Source organism: Camellia sinensis, unplaced genomic scaffold, assembly GCF_055761805.1.
Source record: "Camellia sinensis isolate YWXY unplaced genomic scaffold, ASM5576180v1 Unanchor3, whole genome shotgun sequence".
Taxonomy (NCBI): Eukaryota; Viridiplantae; Streptophyta; class Magnoliopsida; order Ericales; family Theaceae; genus Camellia; species Camellia sinensis.
Window position 1 is genome coordinate 20,493,542 of NW_028129178.1, and position 26,917 is coordinate 20,520,458.

At 36.1% G+C, this 26,917-nt stretch overlaps 1 protein-coding gene across 1 annotated transcript in view; it reads right to left on the reverse strand.

Annotated features, from left to right (window-relative positions):
• Window positions 1-52: 52 nt before the first annotated feature.
• The window catches only part of LOC145816125 (uncharacterized), a 118,016-nt gene continuing 91,151 nt past the window's right edge, over window positions 53-26,917 (reverse strand). The window contains exons 5-10 of the mRNA XM_082912372.1: window positions 1,296-1,370; window positions 1,059-1,130; window positions 681-755; window positions 522-575; window positions 259-420; window positions 53-131 (exon numbers count right to left, since the gene is read on the reverse strand). Coding sequence (XP_082768498.1) covers window positions 53-131; window positions 259-420; window positions 522-575; window positions 681-755; window positions 1,059-1,130; window positions 1,296-1,370 — 517 coding nt within the window. The remainder of the gene's footprint in view (window positions 132-258; window positions 421-521; window positions 576-680; window positions 756-1,058; window positions 1,131-1,295; window positions 1,371-26,917) is intronic.

The following is a 26,917-nucleotide window of genomic DNA, read 5'->3' on the forward strand; positions in this document are numbered from 1 at the left end:
ATTAATGACTAAGTTTTGTCATTCATAACATCAAAGATTACAATTTGGAAACTTATGCATGTATCAGATTCATGTTTGAGTGGAAAAGTTTAGATGGAATGCTGCCGAATAGCTGATTCATTCCTAGATGACTGTGAATAATGGGCAGAAATTTGCTTAAATTTAAATAACAATAATACTAAAACATGTTATCTTCAAAAGAATTTGAAAAAAATAAAATAAAATTTAAGTTTGATATTTCAAAGAGGTGAGACATACAAGTGCCTTGCTTTAACTAGCATATCCAGACCAGTTGTGCTCCCACTAGAGACTGAAATTGTTCCATTAAGCTGGTTCTCAGTTAAATCTAGCCATGAAAGATTAGACAAATTACCAATGGAAGGCGAGATTGGTCCAGTGAAGCTGTTCGCATTCAGAGCTCTGCAGACAATGCTAATAAAAGTTTAATATATTTACTGTACCATAATTAAAAAGACCAAAGACATGAGACTAGACATATACACTGGACTTGAAATTCTTACAAGAAGACCAGTTGCTGTAGAGATCCTATTGAGTCCGGAATTGGACCAAAAAAACTGCAACCAATGAGGATTTTGTATGTAACAAAGAGCAAATGATTCAATGTAAGGAGTGAAATTGCACGAGTTGCTGATACTAAGAAATAGATAGAATTTTGTTACAAGGTTGTAAACTGATTCAAATTCCCGATCAATGATGGAAGAGTTCCAGTCAGACCCTTGTTGTTAGATAGATCCCTGTATGCAAAAGTTAATAATGAGAAATTATCTCTCTTTTTTCTATCAAGAATGAAGAATATAAAAAAATAATGCAGCTAATTAAGCAAGGAACTAAAAATAGTCTTATGGAAGTAATGTTATTTAAGATATCCAAAATAATAATTCAACAATTATGTCTATGATGAATCAAGCTATTGAAAATGCCAAGGATATCCAATTCCAAGCACTATAGTCTACAAAGATGATGGTAACGAAAAGTGAATATGCCATTTATATTACATCTAAATGGATTAAAAGCAAAAGAAAAATTAGAAAACCTACAGATATTGCAATTCAGATAATGATAGGATGCCATTGGAAAGGGAACCCGTCAAATCCATGCCTGCTAGTATCCTGAAATTGAAAGTTAACTAGTTCAAGATCAAAGATTGTCAAGTTTTTTAAAATAGTAGAACATGATTGCATTACATGGAGGTCACTTGTGAATTGGTGCAAGAAATTCCTTAATTAAAAAGTGACAAAAAATAAATACTATCACACTTAATAGAATTTTCTTACAAGGTTGTAAGCTGATTCAAATTCCCGATCAATGATGGAAGAGTTCCAGTCAGACCCTTGTTGTTAGGTAGATCCCTGTATGCAAAAGTTAATAATGAGAAATTATCTCTCTTTTTTCTATCAAGAATGAAGAATATAAAAATAGAAGACAGAAAAGCGAAAGACAAGAATTTTACATGCCTTGTTGTCCGGATTTGCAGCAGATCAATCACCAACATAAAAATACAAAAGTGAATGGAATTACAAATATTAACAGAACATAGAGAAAAGGGGGTACAAAACACACACAGATGGAGAACAAACAAATAAACAATCATGTACTAAATAAAAAAGCAAAAAATCCATAAATTTCATATAAACAATACTTAATCACCTCCTTACCAAAACTATACAAATTGCAATCCCTAATAAGTAATTAAATCAATGCACAATAAATCCAGAAATTGCGACACCAAGACTCGTAGATTCAACTAATTCCAACAAAATTAACTCAAATTCCAATGCTAATACCTATATCTACATTCACATATATAAAAAATGAGTATGGTGGGAATCGATTGAATTACCCGTAGCTCTCTAGGGTTTGGTCGTCCTTCAAGATCTGCCATCGCCGGCACTGAGGTGATGGTTCTGTGGCAGAATGAGGTGTTGCACGACGGGCAACAACGGTGGATCGGTGATGGTAGATCTAACACTGATGGTGATTGTTGTTGTTGGAGAAGGGAGTTTCAACGCTAGGGTTTCTATAGGGGAGAGGAAGATAATAAAACCCTAGCTATTGCTGAGTGGTGAGAGGGAGAGGGGGAGATGGCGAGAGAGATGGTTTGATTTGTTTGTGTTTCACTGTGGATGTAACGCCCTCAAAATAACAACATTAAACCCATCAGATAAGACATGCATTTACATATAAACTAACCACATTCTTTTATTCATTAGAGTTCCATTACATAAGTATTACATGTTAACATCAAAACAAAATGCCCTACAGGCTTACAGCTTTCCAAGTTAACACTTGGTTACAACAAAAGAGTACTAACTCGTTTACACATTAAGCCCTTGGCTTGAAGTTACATGTAATACATCAAAAGTTAAGCGACAAAAGTATGCCCGCCTCTAGCCTCCCAGCTATGTCCTTGGAGGTGGCATGCTACCTGTACCTGAAAATGATATTCCCATATAGGGTGAGCCACAGCCCAGTAGAAATACACTAAACCAACCATGAACAATGACTAAAAGATTAGCAATTGATAGATGGCTAACACAGATACATTCACATAAATTACACATTTATGTCATACAACTTATGAGTCTAAGTTACCTTTCATTTTCTCTTTTTCAACAGATAAGCATGCTAGCTCTATCATCATTTCCACAGATATGTATAAAACTATATCTCACATTCAGATAAGCATAAAAGCTATATCCACATTCTTAACAGATATGTATAACAACAATATCCCACATTCACAGATAAGCATATAAGCTGTATCCACACTTTACTAAGATAAGCATATAAGCTCTATCTTCACTTCTCTAGACAAGCATATAAGCTGTGTCTACGGAGTTCATCCCCTATCTTCTCCCAACACTATCCGGTTTAGAGGTACATCCCCTATCTTCCCCTAAACCGCGGAGTACATCCCCTATCTCCTCCTCTACACATAACGTATATAAACACATTGGTTCTATATACAATCACCCAATACATACAGTTAATGTATTCTATCAACCGTCAAGTTCCATGACACATTTCATTGATTAGTTTCAGTTTGCCTAATCATCATGCATTGTCTATAACAATCACGAGTATCCTCTACCGATAGCCCAAAGCAGTTATTTCTAAACAGAAAATAAATGCACAAATGGATATTCAATCAACATTTCATTTCCTCATTTCTCACCATTAATTATCCCAATTAATCAAACAATGTAATTAGGCCATTTTCCATAATTACCATTTCAACCCTTAGGTCCCATTTTCATCAATGATTTAACATCAATTCCATTTCTCCATGCCAAACATGCATCTAGGTTTATTGTGAATAAAACCCCAACTTTTGTAAAATTACACAAAAGCCCCAAATTTTCACAAAATTACCAAGCCAAACCCAACATCTCAAAATACCAAAATTTAAAGACAAAATCCATAGAGAGGAGTAGGATATCCCTACCTCGAAGTTTAAGCCAAAAAGGAGATGAAGACTTGAAGATCAACGTGCTCCAAATCCAAACTTTTTCAGATTAAATCAAAGCTCTCAACGCCCTCTATCTTTTTAACAAAGGCTCTAGGCTAGATTCACACTCTAGGGAGATCAAATCTTAGAGAGAATGTAAGTTTAGAGAGAGAGGGTCTCGGATTTAGGGTTTGATCAAAAAAAGAAGTGAAAAACTGAAGTTCAAAATCGCTACTGTCCGCTGATATAAAACACGCTCGCTCGAGCGAAGACTTGGTCGCTCGAGCGACCAGACACAGAAAACTCTCGCTCGAGCCAAGAAGTTCTCGATCGAGCGAAGAAAAACCCAGACCGCTCGAGCGAAGGAAGCTCGCTCGAGCCAAGAAAGGCAACTCTCAGGTCCAGAACCAGACGCAACACTCGCTCGAGCGAAGCCACCCTGGCTCGACCCACCAGACACAACTCAACTCTCGCTCGAGCGACAAACTCCTCGCTCGAGCGAAGGACGAAAAATCTGGGCAGCAACACTAGGCTCCCAAACACAACCAACCTGTAACAAACCTGCCCAACACATCCTATAACTCAATATACCAGTAAAGAGGATGCAAACAAGATAATAAACAAATACCAACATCCACGGACACATGTCCGGATCACTGTACAACAAGGGTAAACCCGGGATCGCTATAGTGGATACTATACATATATATATAAATAAATAAATAAATATAATCACACTTAATTAAAAATATATATAATCACACTTAATTAAAAAATGTGATTAAAAATATATATATAACCACACTTACTTAAAAAGTGTGATTAAAAATATATATATATATATATATAATCGCACTTAATTAAAAAGTGACATAAAAAATAAATATTATCACACTCAATCAAATTAAGTATGATTAAAATATCAATCTAATTTTTTTTTATCACACTTCTAATAAAAGTGAGATATTTTCATTTATCAAAGTGTGATCTTTAATTGTTTTTGAAGTAGTGTTTCGTTCCTAGAAGCAAAATACACAATTTTGCCGAAGAAGTTTTTGGCAACATTCTAACAGATACAAGCAATGGAGGTTATAGGGTAATAAACTATCCTGGCCAATTAGATTTATAGGGTAATAAACTATCCTGGCAACATTCTATTAGAAAGAAAAAAAACATTGAACAATTAGATTTATAGGGTAATAAACTATCCTGGCCATAAAATCTAGAAATAATACATGTATATATACATATGTTTTATGTAAGCACATGTTCTTTAGAAAGAATAAAATGAAGGCAACACATCTACACAAAATACCTTCAAGCTTTCAGCTATGCAATCGAGGTTATCTTCTGGATGTAAGTAGATGTAAATAATAATTACAAATCTTTATGCCAACAGTTTAAATATAATTGTCATAGCCCTACAGCTCTCCAAACAAGTTCATCTACTTCCAAAAAGAGAAAATATATATATATATATATATATATAGAGTACAAACCAATAAACCAACTTCAATAAAACATAACAAAATACCCCACACCCTACGAGAAGCAGCAGAGTCCACACCCTGGGGATCATCAATGAATAGTTCCAGAGATTTTCAGCTACAACAAAAATGTATCTCGGAACATTGTTTGTGACAACACAAACACCATAAAACAATAAAAACTACAAAGAATGCTAACAACCGAGGCACTAACTCTCCACTAGGTACAACTGGCAAAATCAATTTCAGTATATAAACAAAAAGATAATTTCTGATCTAAAATTAATCATCTAATTGTCTCAAATCAATTAAGATGTAATAAATAATTTTAGACCCAACCACACTAAATAACTAATTCACTAGGATGTAACAATCATCCTAGGACACAACCACACTGAATAATTAACTAAGTTGTATAAAAAACACACCCACACGGGATAAAATCTGTCTTCTTCTTCAAAGAACAGAATGAAACCAAAGAAAAATTCAATTCTCTCTCTCTCTCACTCTCTCTAGGTTTTCTTCATCAAATCTTCATCATTTTCTTTCATTTTCGTTTCATTGTATTCACAAAATCAATGTCTTTCACTTTCTTAACTCAAAAATAAAGTAAACCCAAATATATTTTAGAAATTTTTATTCAAATAAAATAGCAATTTTGTTTTTCCAGAATTTCTTTTCCCCCCAAATCTTTGTTCAATATGAGGAAACGAAGCACAAATCACCAGAATTGAATCCCTATTTTATAAATCTAATCCCTAAGTAGAGCATTGATGGCTAACAATCAACTACCAAGAAAAATCCAAAAAATACATATAAACTTGAAAACCCAAATGATAAATCAAAGCTTTTAAATCGCTCAATAAAGAAAACAATTCCAAATTTATTACCAAATCAACAATAAAGCCAGATTATAAGCTAAAAAAAATGTGCAGATTGAAACCCATAAAATTTTTGAAACAACTCAATTAAATCGATGCACTACAAGGAAAAAATAGAGAAAAAAGAACCTGGGTTTGATGCAAAAAGTGGAGCCCTATTCATACAGGAAGGGCCGACGGTAGTGTAGGCGTTGAAGGTGGAGTAGCGAGGGAAAGAGCGATGGCGGAGAGGTATTACGTGTGTGTTTTGAGAGAGAGAGAGAGAGAGAGAGAGAGAGATGGTAAACAGAAAAGGATGAAAAAAAAAATTAACTTTTTGGTTCCAGTTTTTAGAGATGAGTTTTCAGAAAATTCTATTTATTTATTTTTGATCATATTTTAATATTTTTAATTAATTTTTTAATATTTTAATTTTTTTTTTAAAAAAAATTTAGATACACCTAATATAAATATACTTAAAAAGTATAATATATGTGAAAAAAAATATTTAAAAAATACACTAAATTCCAAAAAATATAAAAAAATATATGAAAATTCATTACATTTTTCATATTTTTGTGTATTTATTAATTTTTTAAAATATTTTTTCACAAATATTTTACTATTTAGATACGTCTAAATAAGGTGCATCTAAAAAACTAAAAAATTATTTAAAATTTAAAAAATATTAACTAAAAACTGAAAAATACGAAAAACAAAACACACTGTTTTTAGAAAACTGAAATCAAACACACTGATATTTTCTTTTTTTTTTATTGCTGCTCAATACATTAAAATTTTTCTACCAAAATTGGTGACAACATTATTTTCTCACCAAAAGATCTCAAAAATATTTGGTGACGAAACTTATTTTTTTTCTCACCTAAAAGTAAGTATTTATTGACGGAAATAAATTTCGTCACCTATTATTTTTATATTTTTATTATACGTGACAAAATTTATAACTCCTCATGGATTATTCCTATTTAGTGACGAAATTTGTTTTCTTCACTAATTTTCGCCACCATACCAATCCAGAGAATAAGAGAAAGAGACACCCGAAAAAGAGGAAAGAGATATCACGTACCAAATCACCAAGCGAAGAAGATGTGGAGGTTACCGGCAAGGCTACTAGTGGCGGCGACGATAGGCAAGGCTAATAGAGGCGACGATGGCGATCGGCGTAGTGGCGGAGCAAGAGGTAAGACAAATTAATACCCTATTTTGAGAGAGAGAGAGAGAGATAGAGATGATAAACAGAAAAGGGGTAAAAAAAATTAATACCCTATATTTTTTTTAATTGCCACTCAATATATCAAAAATTTCCCACCGAAATTGGTGACAATATTATTTCCTCACCAAAAGATATCAAAAATATTAAAACGTTTTGGTGACGAAAATATATTCCTCACAAATAATTTTATAATTAGTGACAAATTTTTTTCTCACCAAAAGTCCCAAAATTTTGGCGCCACCCAAAAAAAGTAGTGGGAAAATTTTTGGTGATGAAACTTAATTTTTCCTCACTTAAAATAAAGTATTTATTGACGAAAATAAATTTTATCACCTATCATTTTCATTTTTTTATTATATGTGACAAAATTTATAAATTCCTCACGAATTATTTTTATTTAGTGACGAATCTTATTTTCTTCACTAGTTTTCGTCACCATAGGTTACTTTTGTTGTAGTGAATGCAGAGTGAAATTTAAAATGTAATAAAATGATAGGCCTGAGAAAGTTAAATGTAATAAAATGATAGCGAAATTTAAGAACTCCACAATGCAGAGTGAAATTTGAAATGTAATAAAATGATAGGCCTGAGAAAGTTGAACGTAATAAAGTGATAAGAACGTCTTTGGAATTTGACTAAGCAAAGAGTGGTGTGAAGACTTAGACCTGGAATTGTGACTAAGTGTGTTAGTTAATTCCACAAGTATGAAGTTTTGCATGGGTGGTTTTGACCAAGCCCTACATGTTAGGTCTGGACGAGTGCTTCACGCTCAGTCTGGATGGAGCTTTTAGCGCTCGGTCCGGCAGAGGGTGTTAACGGTCGGAATGCCCAAGGCGGCTCATGCTCAGTTTGGCGGAGGCTTTAAGTGCTCTGTCTGGCAGAGGCTTTAAGTACTCTGTCTGGCAGAGGCTTTTAGTGCTCAGTTTAGCTGAGGCTTTAAGTGCTCTGTCTGGCTGAGGCTTTTAGTGCACAGTCTGGCGGAGGCTTTAAGTGCTCTGTCTAGCAGAGGCTTTTAGTGCTCAGTCTGGCTGAGGCTTTTAGTGCTCTGTCTGACAGAGACTTTTAGTGCTCAGTCTAGCTGAGGCTTTAAGTGCTTAGTCTGGCTGAAGCTTTTAGTGCTCAGTCTAGATGAGGCTTTTAGTGTTCAGTCTGGCTGAGGCTTTTAGTGTTCTGTCTGGCAGAGGCTTTTAGTGCTGCAAATAAGAATGTTACTGAGACAACATATAGATAACTGAGATATATAATCAAGAAGTCACATTGCGTGGGGGAATATCAAGAATGTGTGAATTTCTCGAAAAAAAATACAATAACTGAGCAATACAAAAATAGGAGCTTATTGAAAGTAACATTTAAGGTGTTCGACGTTCCATGGGTGGGGGAGGTCTCGACCTTCCATGTCCTGAAGTCGGTAAGTGCCTGGTTGGGGTCAGGCTTTCACAATGTAAGGTCCCTCCCACTTGGCTGCCAATTTACCCTCAGTCGGATTTTTGGTAGCAAGAGTTGCTTCTCTCAAGACAAGATCTCCTGCAGCGAACTCCCTCGGTCGGACCTTGTGGTTGTAGTGTGTTCTCATTTTCTGTTGGCATGAGGCCAATCGGACACCGGTGGTCTCTCTGAGTTCTTCAATTAGGTCGAGGTCAGCCCGACGGAGTTCTTCGGTTAGTGCTGGATCCGGATGTGAAACCCTGGGAGTAAGCAAACTGACTTCTACTGGGATAACCGCCTCAGTGCCGTATGTTAAGCGGAAAGGGGTTTCCCCAGTGGAAGTCTGAGCTGTAGTTCGATAAGCCCAGAGTACATTCGGTAGCTCCTCAGCCCAAAGTCCTTTAGCAGCTTCTAGCTTAGTTTTTATGATCTTTAGGAGAGAGCGGTTAGTGACCTCAACTTGGCCATTGGCCTGGGGATGGCCAGGGGATAAGAAACAAGGTTGAATCTGGAGGTCAGCACAGAACTTCCTGTACTTGGCGTTGTCAAATTGTTTACCGTTGTCGGAGATGATGGCCTGAGGAATGCGAAACCTGCAAATGATCGACTGCCAGATGAACTTGGTTGTGTTCCGCTCGGTGATGGTGGCAAAAGGTTCTGCCTCTATCCACTTGGTGAAGCAATCAATGGCGACGATCGCGAACTTGGTCTGGCCTCGGCCAGTAGGGAGTGGACCGACCAAGTCGATCCCTCATTTGGCGAACGGATAAGGGCTACAAAGTGTGATCAACTCTGTAGGGGGTGCATGGGGGATGTTGGCAAAACGTTGACACTTATCACATTTGAGCACGAAATCGGTCGCATCGCGATTAAGAGTGGGACAGGGCCAGAAATAACCAGTACGGAGTATCTTGTGGGCCAGGGACTTGCCGCCCGAGTGATTGCCGCAGATCTCCTCATGATTTCTTGCATCACATAATTTGCTTGAGTCGGATTGAGGCACCGCAGATAGGGCCATGAGAAACCACGTTTGTACAAGATGCTGTCGACAAGGATGTAGTTGGATGATCGTACCCTGACTTTGGCAGCTTGCTGGTGGTCATCTGGAAGTTCCCCCTCTGTCAGAAATCGAAAGATATACGACGCCCAAGGGATGGGCCCATTTTGGAGGAATTGTAGTTCATGTTGGTCGGGGGAAATGGCGGGTTGGGATAGGTATTCGAGGCGGACACCACTGCTGAGGGCAGACTGGTCTGCGGAAGCCAACTGGGCCATCTCATCTGCCTTAGAGTTCTCCGCCCGAGGAATGTGCTTGATGTGGAAGGTATTGAAGAGGCGATCAAGGGAAAGTGCAAGATCCCTGTAAGTCCGCATTGTGCCCTCCTTGGCATCGAATTCACCAGTGATCTGTCCGACGATGAGCTGAGAGTCGCTGAGCACTCAGATGTGACTAACACCAATGTCCCTGGCTAGGCGAAGGCCGGGTATTAGTGCCTCATACTCGGCCCCGTTGTTACAGTTTCATGACACTAATGCCTAAGACATGTTTTATTTTCCAACATTATCAATATGGCTCAGAACCTGGCCAACCTCACAACAGTGAACCATACATAATATATTCACATTCATCCAGTGTCAACAAACAGATGAGACTCAAGCTCAAATCAAAACACTTCATACTTCCCGTTTGATACACATTTTAGTGTTGTATCAATAAAACACTTCAATATAAATAAGCACACATAAAAGTGATGCTAATGGAGTCCATCCCCTATCTCCTCCCAAACAAAATCCGGTTTAGAGGTCCATCCCCTATCTTCCCCTAAACCGTGGAGTACATCCCCTATCTCCTCCCACACAAAACAATGTATGCAAACACATAGCATATACAATACACATAATGTCTGTATTAATTCAGCAGTCAAAATTGATGACTTAATCAATGATTAGTTTCAGTTATCCCTAATCCACATGCAGTGTCTACAACAAGCACGACTATCCTCCACCGATAGCCCAAAACAGTTATTTCTAGACTTGGAAATAAATATACCAACAATTCAATAGACGAGTGATTTAAATTAACCAACTACGCCATTTAATCAATGAATTCCCCAATTCCATGAATTAATTATACAAATTAATTTTTTAATACAACTAGGGTTTTCCCAAAATTACCAAAGTATCCCCAACATATCAAAATACCAAAACTTAGAACAAAACCTATAGAATGGAGTAGGAAATCCCTACCTCGAAGAAAACAACCCAAAAGGTGAAGACAGAGATGAGTGCCCAAATACCAATGTGCTCCAAATCGCCAAATGTTCAGATTAAATGGAAACCCTCGACCCACTCTATCTTTTTAATAAAGGATCTAAGGTAGAAACTTACTCTAAGTAGATCAATCCTAAGAGAGAAGGTGTGTAGAGGGAGAGAAAACTCGTAACTAGGGTTTTGGAATATGAAAGTGCAAAAAAAACAGATCTGAAACACGCTGCTGCCTATTTAAACCTGACAGGCTCGCTCGAACGAAGACTTGGTCGCTCGAGTGACCAGACACAGAGGAGCTACGCTCGAGCCAAGGAAGCCTTGCTCGAGCTAACAACCCAAAAGCTCGCTCGAGCGAAAGAAAACTCGATCGAGCGAAGAACTCAAACCCTCAGGTCTGTAACCAGACACACGCTCGAGCGAAGGAACTATCGCTCGAGCGAAGAACAAACTAACTCGCTCGAGCGAAGAAAAGCTCGCTCGAGCCAAGAATGCAAAGCTACAGGTCCAAACCAGACGCAAACTCTCGCTCGAGCTACCAAACCCCGGCTCGAACGAAGAACCAAAAACAACAGCTCGCTCCAGCAACAAACTCCTCACTCGAGCGAAGATCTAAAATTCTGGACAGCAACACTAGGTTTCTAAACCCAACCAACCTGAAACAAACCTGCCCAACACCTCCTATAATTCCAAATGAGAAAATAAGGGACAACAACAACAATTATACAATGTCAGAATCTACGGAACCTAAGTCCGGATACAACAATCAAATGGGAAAAGACCGGGGTCGCTATAATACGACCCGCTCGAGTGGAACGACCAAAAACCTGGCAACAAGAAATTAGACCAAGGCTCAACCCACCTGCTCGAAACATGCCCAACACACCCTAAAACTCAATCAAATGGAATTAAACGACGACAACAAGGTAGACACAACTACCAACTCCACGGAACCGAGTCCGAAATACAACTAAACAGTAAAGGGAATATCGGAATCGCTATAAAATAAATAATAATAATAATAATAATAATAATAATAATAATAATAATAATAATAATAATAATAATAATAATAATAATAATAATAATAATAATAATAATGGGTGGGGTAGCAAAATAAATAATTAATTTTCTGTTGGTATACAATATAGTGTAATTTAATTAGGGATAAGTATAAATCCATATAAATAATGATCAAATCTGTGGGAGGATTCGCGCTGGCCACGTGTTGGATCGAAATCCCGCCTTAGCTACCGAAAATGGATCGAACAAACAGAGAAAATTTTGATGATTTTTTTTGGTTGTGGTGGTTGTTGAGAAAAAAGAACTTTCTGATCCATTGTAATTCTTGGGAAAAAAGACAAAGATGTACAGATTGTTACACAGTTTTAAAGAGGAAGTGGCTTTTATCATGAAAGGTAGGTTCAGTTTTTCCATATTCTTGGCGTTTACCCTGAAAGGTAGGTTCATTTTTTCCATAAAAAGTTGGGGTATCAATGTGGATCCAATCAACATCCAAGAAACTACATTCCATACCCAAATAATCACATAAACATGTTATCACAAAAGTACGTAACATTACGTCTAAGTCTCTAACAAGCGAGACAAACCCATTGTGATACTAATCACTTCCCACGTACCCAAAGTATTCGAACCCGGTACGCTCTGATACCAAGTTGTCACACCCTCAAAATAATATCATTAAACCCATCCATATAGGGACATGCATTGATACATAAAGGTCCACATTCATCTATTCATCAGGGTATTTCATTACAACAGTGTTACATATTTACAACACAAAAGCAAATGCCCTACGGGCTTACAACTTTCCAAGTTAACACTTGGTTACAAAAGAGAGTGCTAACTCAATTACACTTTAAGCTCTTGGCTTGAAACTATATGTAATACAATCAAGGAAAATAAGACAGCCAAAGTATGTCCGCCTCTAGCCTCCCAAGCTATGTCCTTAGAGGTGGCATGCTACCTGTACCTGAAAATGATGTTCCCATATAGGGTGAACCACAGCCCAGCAGAGATATACTAAACCAACTATAAACAATGCCTAAAAGATTAGCAACTGGTAGATGGTCGATACTTACACATCCATTTACTTCTTATTACAATTCCATGACGGTCAAGTCTATGTTACAATTCACTTTCCAATCCTTATTCAACTTTGAGTTTGAAATCAAGGCTCAGTACTCTGGCCAAAACATTTGATGAGATTATAGTTCATTTCTAGAACATTTTCGAAATTCAAGGTGGATACACATTTTGGTGTTGTATCAATAACACATAAGCTACTTCCATACTTCACAAACGATGATGATATACATGTTAGTGCTATATCAAATCAAACAAACTTTTCAATAGATAAGCATATGAGCTATATCACTACTACAATAGATAAGCATATGAGCTGCATCAATACTACAACAGATAAGCATATGAGCTATATCAACATTCCAATGACAAGCATATGAGCTATATCAATACTACAACAGATAAGCATATGAGCTATATCAACATTTCAATGACAAGCATATGAGCTATATCAACACTTCAATGACAAGCATATGAGCTGTATCAACACTTCAATGGGAGAGCATATGAGCTGCATCCCTGGGTCCATCCCCTATCTTCCCTTAACCATTAACCATTAACCGGTTTAGAGGTACATCCGCCATCTTCCCCTAAACCGTGGAGTACATCCCCCATCTCCTCCCATACACAAGTAATGCATATAAACACAGAATCACATACGCAATCAATCGATACATAAAGTTAATGTATTCTATCAACTGTCTACACATAATGCATATAAACACATTGGCCATATGCACAATCAACCAACACATAAATTTAATGTGTTCTATCAACCGTCATGCTCTATGACACATCCAACTGATTAGTTTTAGTTTACCTAATCATCATACATTGTCTACAACAATCAATACTACCTTCCACCGGTAGCCCAAAGCAATTATTTCTAAACAGGAAATAAATGCACAAATGGATAATATATCAACATTCCAATTAGGTGAGCAATAAATGATTTAACTACACCCTTTAGTCCCATACATTCCCAATTTCAACTTTTCCAATTCAGTTCCTTATTTCCTTTAATCAATTATATACATTAATTAAATTAAACAATTAGGGCAAATTACCGTAATTACGAAAACAACTCTAAGGTTCCATTTCCATCAATGTCCCAACATTCTATGCCTAACATGCATATAGGTTTATATATTTAAAACCCCAACTTTTGTAAAACTACACAAAGGCCCAAACTCTCTCAAAATAACCCAACAATCCCCAACATATCAATATGCTAAAATTCAAAGACAAAGCTCATAAGATGGAGTAGGTTATCCCTACCTCGAAAGATGGGGCGCAACGAAGGAGATGAAGAAACGGAAATGCTCCAAATCCCAAAATTTTTAGATTAAAAGATAGCCCTCGACGATCAACACAACTTTTGTAAAGGCCCAAGGTGAGAAAACAACTCCTACTAGATCAATCCTAAGAGAGAAGTTAGAGTTTTAGTGAGAGGAACTCTCAAAATAGCTTTTTAGAAAAGGAAGAGAGAGAAAGGATGTTGAAAAAGTGAACAAAAAGTCAGATCTCGGCTTTATATAAAAGTCGTCCCACTCGAGCGTCGAACACCCGCTCGAGCGTCACTCACAGATCCCCGCTCGAGCGTCCAATCCCCTGCTCGAGCGGCAGATGCACACTCCTAGAACTTTTACAGACATGGCTCCCGCTCGAGCGTCAAACTCCCCGCTCGAGCGTCAGACACAAACTCCCTCTCGAGCGGCCAATCCCCCGCTCGAGCGTCTACCACTGCAGACGAAATACTGGATGAGTGATTTCCCCGCTCGAGCGCCAACACCCCCGCTCGAGCGGACAAACAACAACAGAGTCCCGCTCGAGCGTCAAAAGCGCTGCTCGAGCGGAGAGACCAAAAACTGGGCGAAGATTTTACGTTTTAAACACAACCAACTTATTCCCAACTTACCCAACACAACCCAAAGCTCGAATACAAAGCGTAAGGGATAGAAAGAGGATAAGACAACAGCACCCTTACGAAACAGAATCCGGATTATAGTTAAGCACAAAAAGGAAAACCGGGATCGCTATACATTTCATAACAGATAAGCATACTAGCTATATCACACACCAACAGATAAGCATACAAGCTATATCATCACTTCCATAGATATGCATAAGAGCACTATCACACTTCCAAAGACAAGCATATGAGCTCTGTCAACACATTACTAGATAAGCATATGAGCTCTATCTATGGAGTCCATCCCCTATCTTCTCCCAACAACATCCAGTTTAGAGGTCCATCCCCTATCTTCCCCTAAACCGTGGTGTACATCCCCTATCTCCTCCAACACAACACAATGCATATAAACAATAATTATACACATCATCACACAACACATAAATTTAATGTATTCTTTCAACCGTCATACTCATTGACACATTCCAGTGATTAGTTTTAGTTTGCCTAATCATCATGCATTGTCTACAACAATCAAAACTATCCTTCACCGATAGCCCAAAGCAATTATTTCTACACAGAAAATAAATGCAATAATGGATATATAATCAACATTTCAACCAGGTGAGCAATAAATAATCCAACTACACCCTTTAACCCCTTCCCTTTCCAATTTCTACATTCTCAATTCAATCCCTCATTTCCAACAATTAATTATACAAATTAATCAATCAATGTAATTAGGGCATTTTCCATAATTAACATTACAACCCTTAGGTTCCATTTTCATTAATGTTTCAACATTAATTTCACTTTTCCATGCCAAACATGCATTTAGGTTTTATATAAATAGAAACCCCAACTTTCGTAAATTTACACAAAGGCCCAAACTCTCTCAAAATTACCCCACAACCCCCAACATATCAAAATGCAAAAATTTAAAGACAAAGCTCATAAAGAGGAGTAGGATATCCCTACCTCGAAGTTAGAGCTCGGATGGAGAAGAGACCAAAACCAAAGTGCTCCAAAGACCAAGATTTTCGGATCAAAACGACGCCCTCAACGATCAACACAACTTTTACAAAGGCCGAAGAGAAGGAGGACACTCTAACTAGATCAAACCCTAGAGAGAAGGGAGTTTCTAGAGAGAGAGGCTCTCAAAAATGGGTTTTAGAAAAAGTAGGAGAGAGAAAGAAAAGAAAAAAGTGATTTAAAATCACCCATCGGATAACTCATATACGTATGACCCGCTCGAGCGGAGAACACAACGCTTGAGCGCCAAGAACAAAAATCTGGACACGCTCGAGCGCAATAAGGCCCGCTCGAGCGCCAAGACAGAATAAAGCACTTCCGCTCAAGCGCGAAAACTAGTCCGCTCGAGCGTAGATTTCCCCCTCCCAGAACTTATACCCAGAAGGTACCACCCGCTCGAGCGCCAACAAACCCGCTCGAGCGTAAAAATCACATCTGCAGAAGTTTTGCAGGAACACGAAACACTAGAGGTGTGCAATCCCCGCTCGAGCGCAAGAAGACCCGCTCGAGCGGATCGCCTAAAAACTGAACAACAAGGAATTGAAACAAAGGCCTAACCAACCTATAACAACCCTGCTCAAAACATCCTAAAACTCAATCAAGTGGAATTAAAGGACGACAATAAGATAGATTCCACTACCAACTTCACGGAACCGAGTCTGGAATACAACAGAACAGTAAAGGGACAACCGGGATCGTTATATTTTGGATTGTGGTGGTCGTTGAGAAAAAAGAACTTTCTGATCCATTGTAATTCTTGGGATAAAAGACAGAGATGTAGAGATTGTTAGAAACCTTTAGAGAGGAAGTGGCTTTTATCGTGAAAGGTAGGATAATTTTTTCCATATTCTTGGCGTTTACCATGAAAGGTAGGTTCATTTTTTCCATGTAAAGTTAGGGTATCAATGTTGAAAGTTTTGACATTTCCATTTCAACTTCATTTCCTTTACTAGTAACTCTCCCTAGAAAAGCAAACAATTCATGGAGCCTAATCTTTAAAGCTGGAACAACTCGAAAATTTAAGTTGTCCCTTAAATTTTATATTAGTATTACGGTTGTATGTGATGATATATTATTAAATAAATAATAACAAATACATAACCTAATTTGGCATTGGATTATCAAATATGGGATTAATTAGGGAATATTATTTGGGGTCAAATTAATAGAAATATGGAATTATAATACTAGTTGGGTCAAATTAAAGTTAAAGATAGTAAATAAATAAATATAAAAGTATGAGTAAATAAATAATAATAATAATAATAATAATAATAATAATAATAATAATAATAATAATAATAATAATGGGTGTGGTAGTAAAAAAATAATTACTTCACTGTTGGTATACGATAGAGTGTAATTTAATTAGGGATTAATTTATTTATATAGTTATATTAGAAAACTGGGCCAAAGTGTAATTGTCTTAAACATTTATTAAAGATAAGTATAAATCCATATAAATTATGATCAAATCTATGGGAGGATTCGCGCTAGCCATGTGTTGGATCGAAATCCCGCCTCAGCTGCCGAAAATGGATCGAAGAAACAGAGAAAATTTTGAGGATTTTTTGGATTGTGCTGGTCGTTGAGAAAAAAGAACTTTCCGATCCATTGTAATTCTTGCGATAAAAGACCGAGATATAGAGATTGTTACAAAACTTTAGAGACGGAATGGCTTTTATTGTGAAAGGTAGGTTCACTTTTTCTATATTCTTGGCGTTTACCATGAAAGGTAGGTTCATTTTTTCCATGTAAAGTTGGGGTATCAGTGTTGAAAGTTTTGACATTTCCATTTCAACTTCATTTCCTTTACAAGTAAGTCTCCCTAGAAAAGCAAACAATTCATGGAGCTTAATCTTTAAAGTTGTAACAACTCGAAAATTTAAGTTGTCCCTTAAATTTTATACAAGTATTACGGTTGTATGTGATGACATATTCTTAAATAAATAATAATAAACACAAAATCTAATTTGCCAATGGATTATCAAATATGGAATTAATTAGGGATTATTATTTGGGGCCAAATTAATAAAAATATGGAATTATAATACTAGTTGGATCAAATTAAAGTTAAAGATAGTAAATAAATAAATATAAAAGTATGACTAAATAAATAATAATAATAATAATAATAATAATAATAATAATAATAATAATGGGTGTGGTAGTAAAATAAATAATTAATTTTCTGTTGGTATACGATAGAGTGTAATTTACTTAGGGATTAATTTATTTATACAGTTATATTAGAAAACTGGGTCCAAATGTAATTGTCTCAAATATTTATTAAAGATATAAATCCATACAAATTATGATCAAATCTGTGGGATGATACGCGCTGGCCACCTGTTGGATGGAAATCCCGCCTTAGCTGCCGAAAATGGATCGAAGAAACCGAGAGAATTTTGAGGATTTTTTGGATTGTGGTGGTTGTTGAGAAAAAAGAAGTTTCTGATCCATTGTAATTCTTGGGAAAAAAGACAGAGATGTAAAGACTGTTGCAAAACTTTAGAGAGGGAGTGGCTTTTATCGTGACAGGTAAGTTCATTTTTTCCATATTCTTGGCTTTTACCCGGAAAGGTAGGTTCATTTTTTCCATATAAAGTTCATGTATCAATGTTGAAAGGTTTGATATTTCCATTTCAATTTCATTTGCTTCACTACGAACTCTCCATAGAAAAGCAAGCAATTGATAGACCCTAATCTTTATAGCTGTAACAACCCGAAAATTTAAGTTGTCCCTTAAATTTTATACTAGTATTCTGGTTGTATGTAATGATATATTATTAAATAAATAATAATAAATACATAATCTAATTTGGTATTGGATTATCAAATATGGGATTAATTTGGGATTATTATTTGGGGCCAAATTAATAAAAATGTGGAATTATAATATTAGTTGGGCCAAATTAAAATTAAAGATAATAAATAAATAAATATAAAAGTATTAGTAAATAAATAATAATATTTAAAACAACAACAACAACAAAAACAACATAAATAATAATAATAATAATGCATGTGGTAATAAAAGAAATAATTCATTTTATGTTGGTATACGATAGGGTGTAATTTAATTATGTATTAATTTATTTATATAGTTGTATTAGAAAACTGGGCCGAAGTTTAATTATCTTAAATATTTATGAAAGATAAGTACATATCCCTATAAATTATGATCAAATCTGTGGGAGGATTCGCGCGCTGGCCACGTGTTAGATCGAAATCCTACTTCAGCTGCCGAAATGGATTGAAGAAACCGAGAAAATTTTGAGGATATTTTGGATTGTGGTGGTTGTTGAAAAAAAATAACTTTCTGATCCATTGTAATTCTTGGGAAAAAAGACAGAGATGTACAGATTATTACACAACTTTTGAGAGGGAGTGGCTTTTATCGTGAAAGGTAGGATCATTTTTTCCATATTCTTGGTGTTTACCATGAAAGGTAGGTTCATTTTTTCCATGTAAAGTTGGGGTATCAATGTTGAAAGTTTTGACATTTTCATTTCAACTTCATTTCCTTTACCAGTAACTCACCCTTGAAAAGCAAACAATTCATGGAGCCTAATCTTTAAAGCTGGAACAACTCGAAAATTTAAGTTGTCCCTTAAATTTTATACTAGTATAACGGTTGTATGTGATGATATATTATTAAATAAATAATAACAAATACAGAATCTAATTTGGCATTGGATTATCAAAGATGGGATTAATTAGGGAATATTATTTGGGGACAAATTAATAGAAATATGGAATTATAACACTAGTTGGGTCAAATTAAAGTTAAAGATAGTAAATAAATAAATATAAAAGTATGAGTAAATAAATAAATAATAATAATATTATTAATAATAATAATAATATTAATGGGTGTGGTAGTAAAAAAAATAATTAATTTTCTGTTGGTATACGATAGAGTGTAATTTAATTAGGGATTAATTTATTTATATAGTTATATTAGAAAACTGGGTCCAAATTCAATTATCTCAAATATTTATTAAAGATATAAATCCGTATAAATTATGATCAAATCTGTGGAATGATTCGCGCAGGCCACCTGTTGGATGGAAATCCCGCCTTAGCTGCCGAAAATGGATCGAAGAAACCGGGAAAATTTTGAGGATTTTTTGGATTGTGGTGGTTGTTGAGAAAAAAGAACTTTCTGATCCATTGTAATTCTTGGGAAAAAAGGCAGAGATGTAGAGACTGTTGCCAAACTTTAGAGAGGGAGTGGCTTTTATCGTGAAAGGTAAGTTCATTTTTTCCATATTCTTGGATTTTACCCTGAAAGGTACGTTAATTTTTTCCATATAAAGTTCGGGTATCAATGTGGAAAGTTTTGACATTTCCATTTCAATTTCATTTCCTTCACTACGAACTCTCCATAGAAAAGCAAGCAATTGATAGAGCCTAATCTTTAGAGCTGTAACAACCCGAAAATTTCAGTTGTCCCTTAAATTTTATACTAGTATTCGGGTTGTATGTGATGATATATTATTAAATAAATAATAATAAATACATAATCTAATTTGGTATTGGATTATCAAATATGGAATTAATTTGGGATTATTATTTGGGGTCAAATTAATAAAAATATGGAATTATAATATTAGTTGGGCCAAATTAAAGTCAAAGATAGTAAATAAATATATATAAAAGTATTAGTAAATAAATAGTAATATTTATAACAACAACAACAACAACAACAATAATAATAATAATAATAATAATAATAATAATAATAATAATAATAATAATAAGAATGGGTGTGGTAATAAAAGAAATAATTCATTTTCTGTTGGTATACGATAGAGTGTAATTTAATTAGGGATTAATTTATTTATATAGTTATATTAGAAAACTGGGCCGAAGTTTAATTATCTTAAATATTTATGAAAGATAAGTACATGTCCCTATAAATTATGATCAAATCTATGGGAGGATTCGCGTTGGCCACGTGTTGGATCGAAATCCTACCTCAGCTGCCGAAATGGATTGAAGAAACCGAGAAAATTATGAGGATATTTTGGATTGTGGTGATTGTTGAAAAAAAAAGAACTTTCTGATCCATTGTAATTCTTGGGAAAAATGACAGAGATGTAGAGATTGTTACACAACTTTAGAGAGGGAGTGGCTTTTATCGTGAAAGGTAGGATCATTTTTTCCATATTCTTGGCGTTTACCATGAAAGGTAGGTTCATTTTTTCCATGTAAAGTTGGGGTATCAATGTTGAAAGTTTTGACATTTCCATTTCAACTTCATTTCCTTTACTAGTAACTCTCCCCACAAAAGCAAACAATTCATGGACCCTAGTTGGGTCAAATTGAAGTTACAGATAGTAAATGAATAAATATAAAAGTATGAGTAAATAAATAATAATAATAATAATAATAATAATAATAATAATAATAATAATAATAATAATAATAATAATAATAATAATAATAATAATGGGTGTGGTAGTAAAAAAAATAATTAATTCGCTGTTGGTATACGCTAGAGTGTAATTTAATTAGGGATTAATTTATTTATATAGTTATATTAGAAAACTGGGCCAAAGTGTAATTATCTTAAATATTTGTTAAAGATAAGTATAAATCCATATAAATTATGATCAAATCTGTGGGAGGATTCGCACTGGCCATGTGTTGGATCGAAATCCCGCCTCAGCTGCCGAAAATGGATCGAAGAAACAGAGAAAATTTTGAGGATTTTTTGGATTGTGGTGGTCATTGAGAAAAAAGAACTTTCTAATCCATTGTAATTATTGGGATAAAAGACCGAGATGTAGAGATTGTTACAAAACTTTAGAGACGGAATGGCTTTTATCGTGAAAGGTAGGTTTATTTTTTCTAAATTCTTGGCATTTACCATGAAAGGTAGGTTCATTTTTTCCATGTAAAGTTGGGGTATCAATGTTGAATGTTTTGACATTTCCATTTCAACTTCATTTCCTTTACTAGTAACTCACCCTAGAAAAGCAAACAATTCATGGAGCCTAATCTTTAAAGTTATAACAACTCGAAAATTTAAGTTGTCCCTTAAATTTTATACAAGTATTACGGTTGTATGTGATGATATATTCTTAAATAAATTATAATAAATACAAAATCTAATTTTATAGCGTTCCCGATATTCCCTGTTGTTATTGAACCGTAATCCGGACTCGGTTCCATAGATTTGTTGTTGTTGTCTCATTCTATTTTCTGTCCCTTACTCTTTATCTTAGAGAGTTTTGGGTTGTGTTAGACTTGTCGGGTTATGTTGGTTGTGTTTTAAAACTTAGAATCTTTGCCCAGTTTTTGGCCTCTCCGCTCGAGCGGGGGTTTCGGCGCTCGAGCGGGAAAATCACCTTCCCTGTACTTCCTCTGTAGTGTTGGACGCTCGAGCATGAGGTTTGACGCTCGAGCGGGAGTTTGAGTGTGACGCTCGAGCGGGGAGTTGGACGCTCGAGCGGGGACCTGTTCTGCAAAACTTCTAGATGGTTGTATCCGCCGCTCGAGCGGGGGGTTTTGGCGCTCGAGCGGGGAGTTCGACGCTCGAGCGGGTCGACTTGTATAACACACCGAGATTCAGCTTTTTGAATCACTTTTTGATTTCCTTTCTCTCTCTTACTTTTCCGAAAAAGCCATTGGAGAGCACCTCACTCTAAAACCTAACTTCTCTCTTAGGATTGATCTAGCTAGGGTGTTTTCCTCACTTTGGGTCTTTGTAAGAAATGTGTTGATCGTCGAGGGCTTCGTTGTGATCCAAGAAATGTGGGATTTGGAGCACTTTGATTTCGGGTCATCTTCTCCATTTGAGTTCTGTCACGCCCTCAAAATAAACCCATTATATAGATATCATTGACATGCAATATTTAGAGAAAACAATTCATTAATTCATTCATCAGAGTATTACTAAATAAAAGCATTACATGTAACATCAAATTAAATGACCTACGGGCTAACATCTTTCCAAGCCAACACTTGGACACAAAATATGAGTTCTAACTCAAATACAAGTAAAGCCCTAGGCTTGAATGTTTACATGTACTAACAAATAAAAACAATTAACTAAAGATAGTCTTCAAAATCGAAAAGCCAAATCCTCCCAAGCTAAGTCCTTGGAGGTAGCTTATCACCTGAACCTAAAAATGATGTTCCCATAAAAGGGTGAGCCACAGCCCAATAGAAAAATACTAAATCAAATATAAGCATTGGATAAAGCTATAGCATTCAATAGATGGTTAACCAAGATAATCAATTATAACTTAATACAGTCTCGTGACACTAATGTCTATGACATGTTTCAATTCCCATTATTATTAATATGGCTCAAAACCTGGCCAGACTTACAACAGTGAACTATATATCATATTCACATTACTTCCAATATCAACAACACAGATGAGACTCAGGCTCATATCAAAACACTTCATACTTCCCGTTTGATACACATTTTATTGCTGTATCAATAACATGTAAAAACACTTCAATATAATAAGCACACATAATAGTGATGCTAATGGAGTCCATCCCCTATCTCCTCCCAAATAAAATCCGGTTTAGAGGTACATCCCCTATCTTCCCCTAAACCGTGGAGTACATCCCCTATCTCCTCCCAAACAATATGCATATGCAATGCTCAATCAATACATGTATTTTCTGTATTAATTCAATAGTCTAAATTTATGACATAAACAAATTGATTAGTTTCAATTTTCGCTAATCCACATGCAATGTCTACAACAAACACGACTATCCTCTACCGATAGCCCAAAACAGTTATTTCTAGACTGGAAATAAATATATCAACAATTCAATGGGCGAGTGATTTAAATTATTCAACTACACCATTTAATCAATGAATTCCTCAATTTCATGAATTTAACCAAATTCCCCAATTTCCTTAAATTAATTATACAAATTAATTTATTAATACAACTAGGGTTTTTTCCAAAATTACCAAAGTACTCCCAACATATCAAAATACCAAAACTTAGAACAAAACTTATAAGATGGAGTAGGAAATCCCTACCTCAAAGAAAATAACCCGAATGGAGAAGACGAAGATGAAGACCCAAATTCCAAAGTGCTCCAAACCATCAAACGTTCGGATTAAATGGAAGCCCTCGACTCACTCTATCTTTTTAATAAAGCAACTAGGGTAGAAACACCCTAAAAGGTGATGAAACCTAAGAGAGAAGGTGAGTAGAGGGAGAGAGAACTCGGAACTAGGGTTTTAGGAACAAAATGATGTAAAAAAAACGTTTTAAAAACCGCTGCTGCGTATATAAACCCGACAGGCTCGCTCGAGCGAACACTTGGTCGCTCGAGCGACCAGACACACGAAAACCTCGCTCGAGCGAAGAAAATCTCGCTCGAGCCAAGAATGCAATGCTTCAGGTCTGCAACCCAGGAGCACGCTCGAGCGACAGAATTCTCGCTCGAGCGAGGAACTCGAAAAACAAACACCTCGCTCGCTCGAGCGAAGAAAATCTCGCTCGAGCGAAGAAACACTACCCTCAGGTCTATACTAGACGCAATCGCTCGCTCGAGCGAATAAAAGTTGGATCGAGCCACCAGACACAAAATACAACCGTCGCTCGAGCGACCAAGCTCTCGCTCGAGCGACCAACCCAAAAACTGGACAACAACACTTGGTTTACGAACCCAACCAACCTGAAACAAACCTGCCCAACACATCCTATAACTCCAATTGAAAAAATAAAGGACGACAACAACAATTATACCATGACAGAATATACGGAACCCAAGTCCGAATACAATAATCAAATGGGAAAAGACCGGGGTCGCTATAAGTTCTCCATTTGAGGTAGGGATTCTCCTTGTTCTTTTTCAATACTCCATCTATAGATAGACATGTGGTAATTTTTGTATTGCATGAAAATTGTATCATGTTGGATTTGTTTGAAAATCATGAAATAAACCTAGGGTTGGTTGTGTGGAGAATGGTTTTGGCTTCATTGATTGTTGTCTTGGCTAATTAGAATATAGATTAGCATGTTGTAGTTAATAAAAGAAAAGCCCTAAATTATATTTTGATTGGGTAAATTATAATGGGGGTTTGTTGACCATTGTGTGTAAATCTCTTTTGTCAAGATGAGTGTGGTAAGGGTATAGCGATCCCGGGTTTACCCTTGTTGTACAGTGATCCGGACATGTGTCCGTGGATGTTGGTTGTTGTTTATTATCTTGTTTGCATCTTCATTACTTTGTATATTGAGTTATAAGATGTGTTGGGCAGGTTTGTTACAGGTTGGTTGTGTTTGGGAGCCTAGTGTTGCTGCCCAGATTTTTGGTCCTTCGCTCGAGCGAGGAGTTTGTCGCTCGAGCGAGAGTAGTGTTGCGTCTGGTTCTGGACCTGAGAGTTGCCTTTCTTGGCTCGAGCGAGCTTCCTTCGCTCGAGCGGTCTGGATTTTTCTTCGCTCGATCGAGAACTTCTTGGCTCGAGCGAGAGTTTTCTGTGTCTGGTCGCTCGAGCGACCAAGTCTTCGCTCGAGCGAGCGTGTTTTATATCAGCGGACAGTAGCGTCTTAAACATCACTTTTTCAGTTCCTTTCTTTGAGCAAAACCTAAATCCGACACTCTCTCTCTCTAAACTTGCACTCTCTCTAAGGTTTGATCTCCCTAGGGTGTGAATCTAGCCTAGGGCCTTTGTTAAAAAGATAGAGGGCGTTGAGAGCTTCGATTTAATCTGAAAAAGTTTGGATTTGGAGCAAGTTGATCTTCGAGTCTTCATCTCCTTTGTGGCTTAAACTTCGAGGTAGGGATATCCTACTCCTCTCTATGGATTTTGTCTTTAAATTTTGGTATTTTGAGATGTTGGGTTTGGCTTGGTAATTTTGTGAAAGTTTGGGGTTTTGCGTAATTTTACAAAAATTGGGGTTTTATTCATAATAAACCTAGATGCATGTTTGACATAGAAAAATGGAATGATTGTTGAATCATTGATGAAGATGGGACCTAAGGGTTGAAATGTTAATTATGGGAATTGACCTAATTACATTGTTTAATTAATTGGGATAATTAATTGAGAAGAATGAAGAAATGAAATGTTGATTGAATATCCATTGTGCATTTATTTTCTGTATAGAAATAACTGCTTGGGCTATCGGTGGAGGATAGTCGTGATTGTTGTAGACAATGCATGATGATTAGGTAAACTAAAACTAATCAATGAAATGTGTCATGGAATTTGACGGTTGATAGAATACATTAATTGTATGTATTGGGTGATTGTATATAGAACCAATGTGTTTATATATGTTATGTGTAGAGGAGGAGATAGGGGATGTACTCCGCGGTTTAGGGGAAGATAGGGGATGTACCTCTAAACCGGATAGTGTTGGGAGAAGATAGGGGATGAACTTCATAGACATAGCTCATATGCTTGTCTAGAGAAGTGTGGATACAACTTATATGCTTATCTGTGAATGTGGGATATTGTTGTTATACATATCTGTTGAGAATGTGGATATAGCTTTTATGCTTATCTGAATGTGAGATATAGTTTTTATACATATCTGTGGAAATGATGATAGAGCTAGCATGCTTATCTGTTGAAAAAGGGAAAATGAAAGGTAACTTAGACTCATAAGTTGTATGACATAAATATGTGATTTATGTGGATGTATCAGTGTTGACCATCTATCAATTGCTAATATTTTAGTCATTGTCCATGGTTAGTTTAGTGTATTTCTACTGGGCTGTGGCTCACCCTATATGGGAATATCATTTTCAGGTGCAGGAAGCATGCCACCTCCAAAGACATAGCTGGGAGGCTAGTGGCGGACATACTTTTGTCGCTTAACTTTTGATGTATTACATGTAACTTCAAGCCTAGGGCTTAATGTGTAAACGAGTTAGTACTCTTTTGTTGTAACCAAGTGTTAACTTGGAAAGCTGTAAGCCCGTAGGGCATTTTGTTTTTGATGTTAATATGTAATACTTATGTAATGGAACTCTAATGAATAAAAGAATGTGGTTAGTTTATATGTAAATGGATGTCTTATCTGATGGGTTTATTGTTGTTATTTTGAGGGCGTTACAAAGGGTGTTAATGCCTAAGGGATTATTCATGGCTTTGGAGTTGATTTTATGGAAACAAGATTAGTG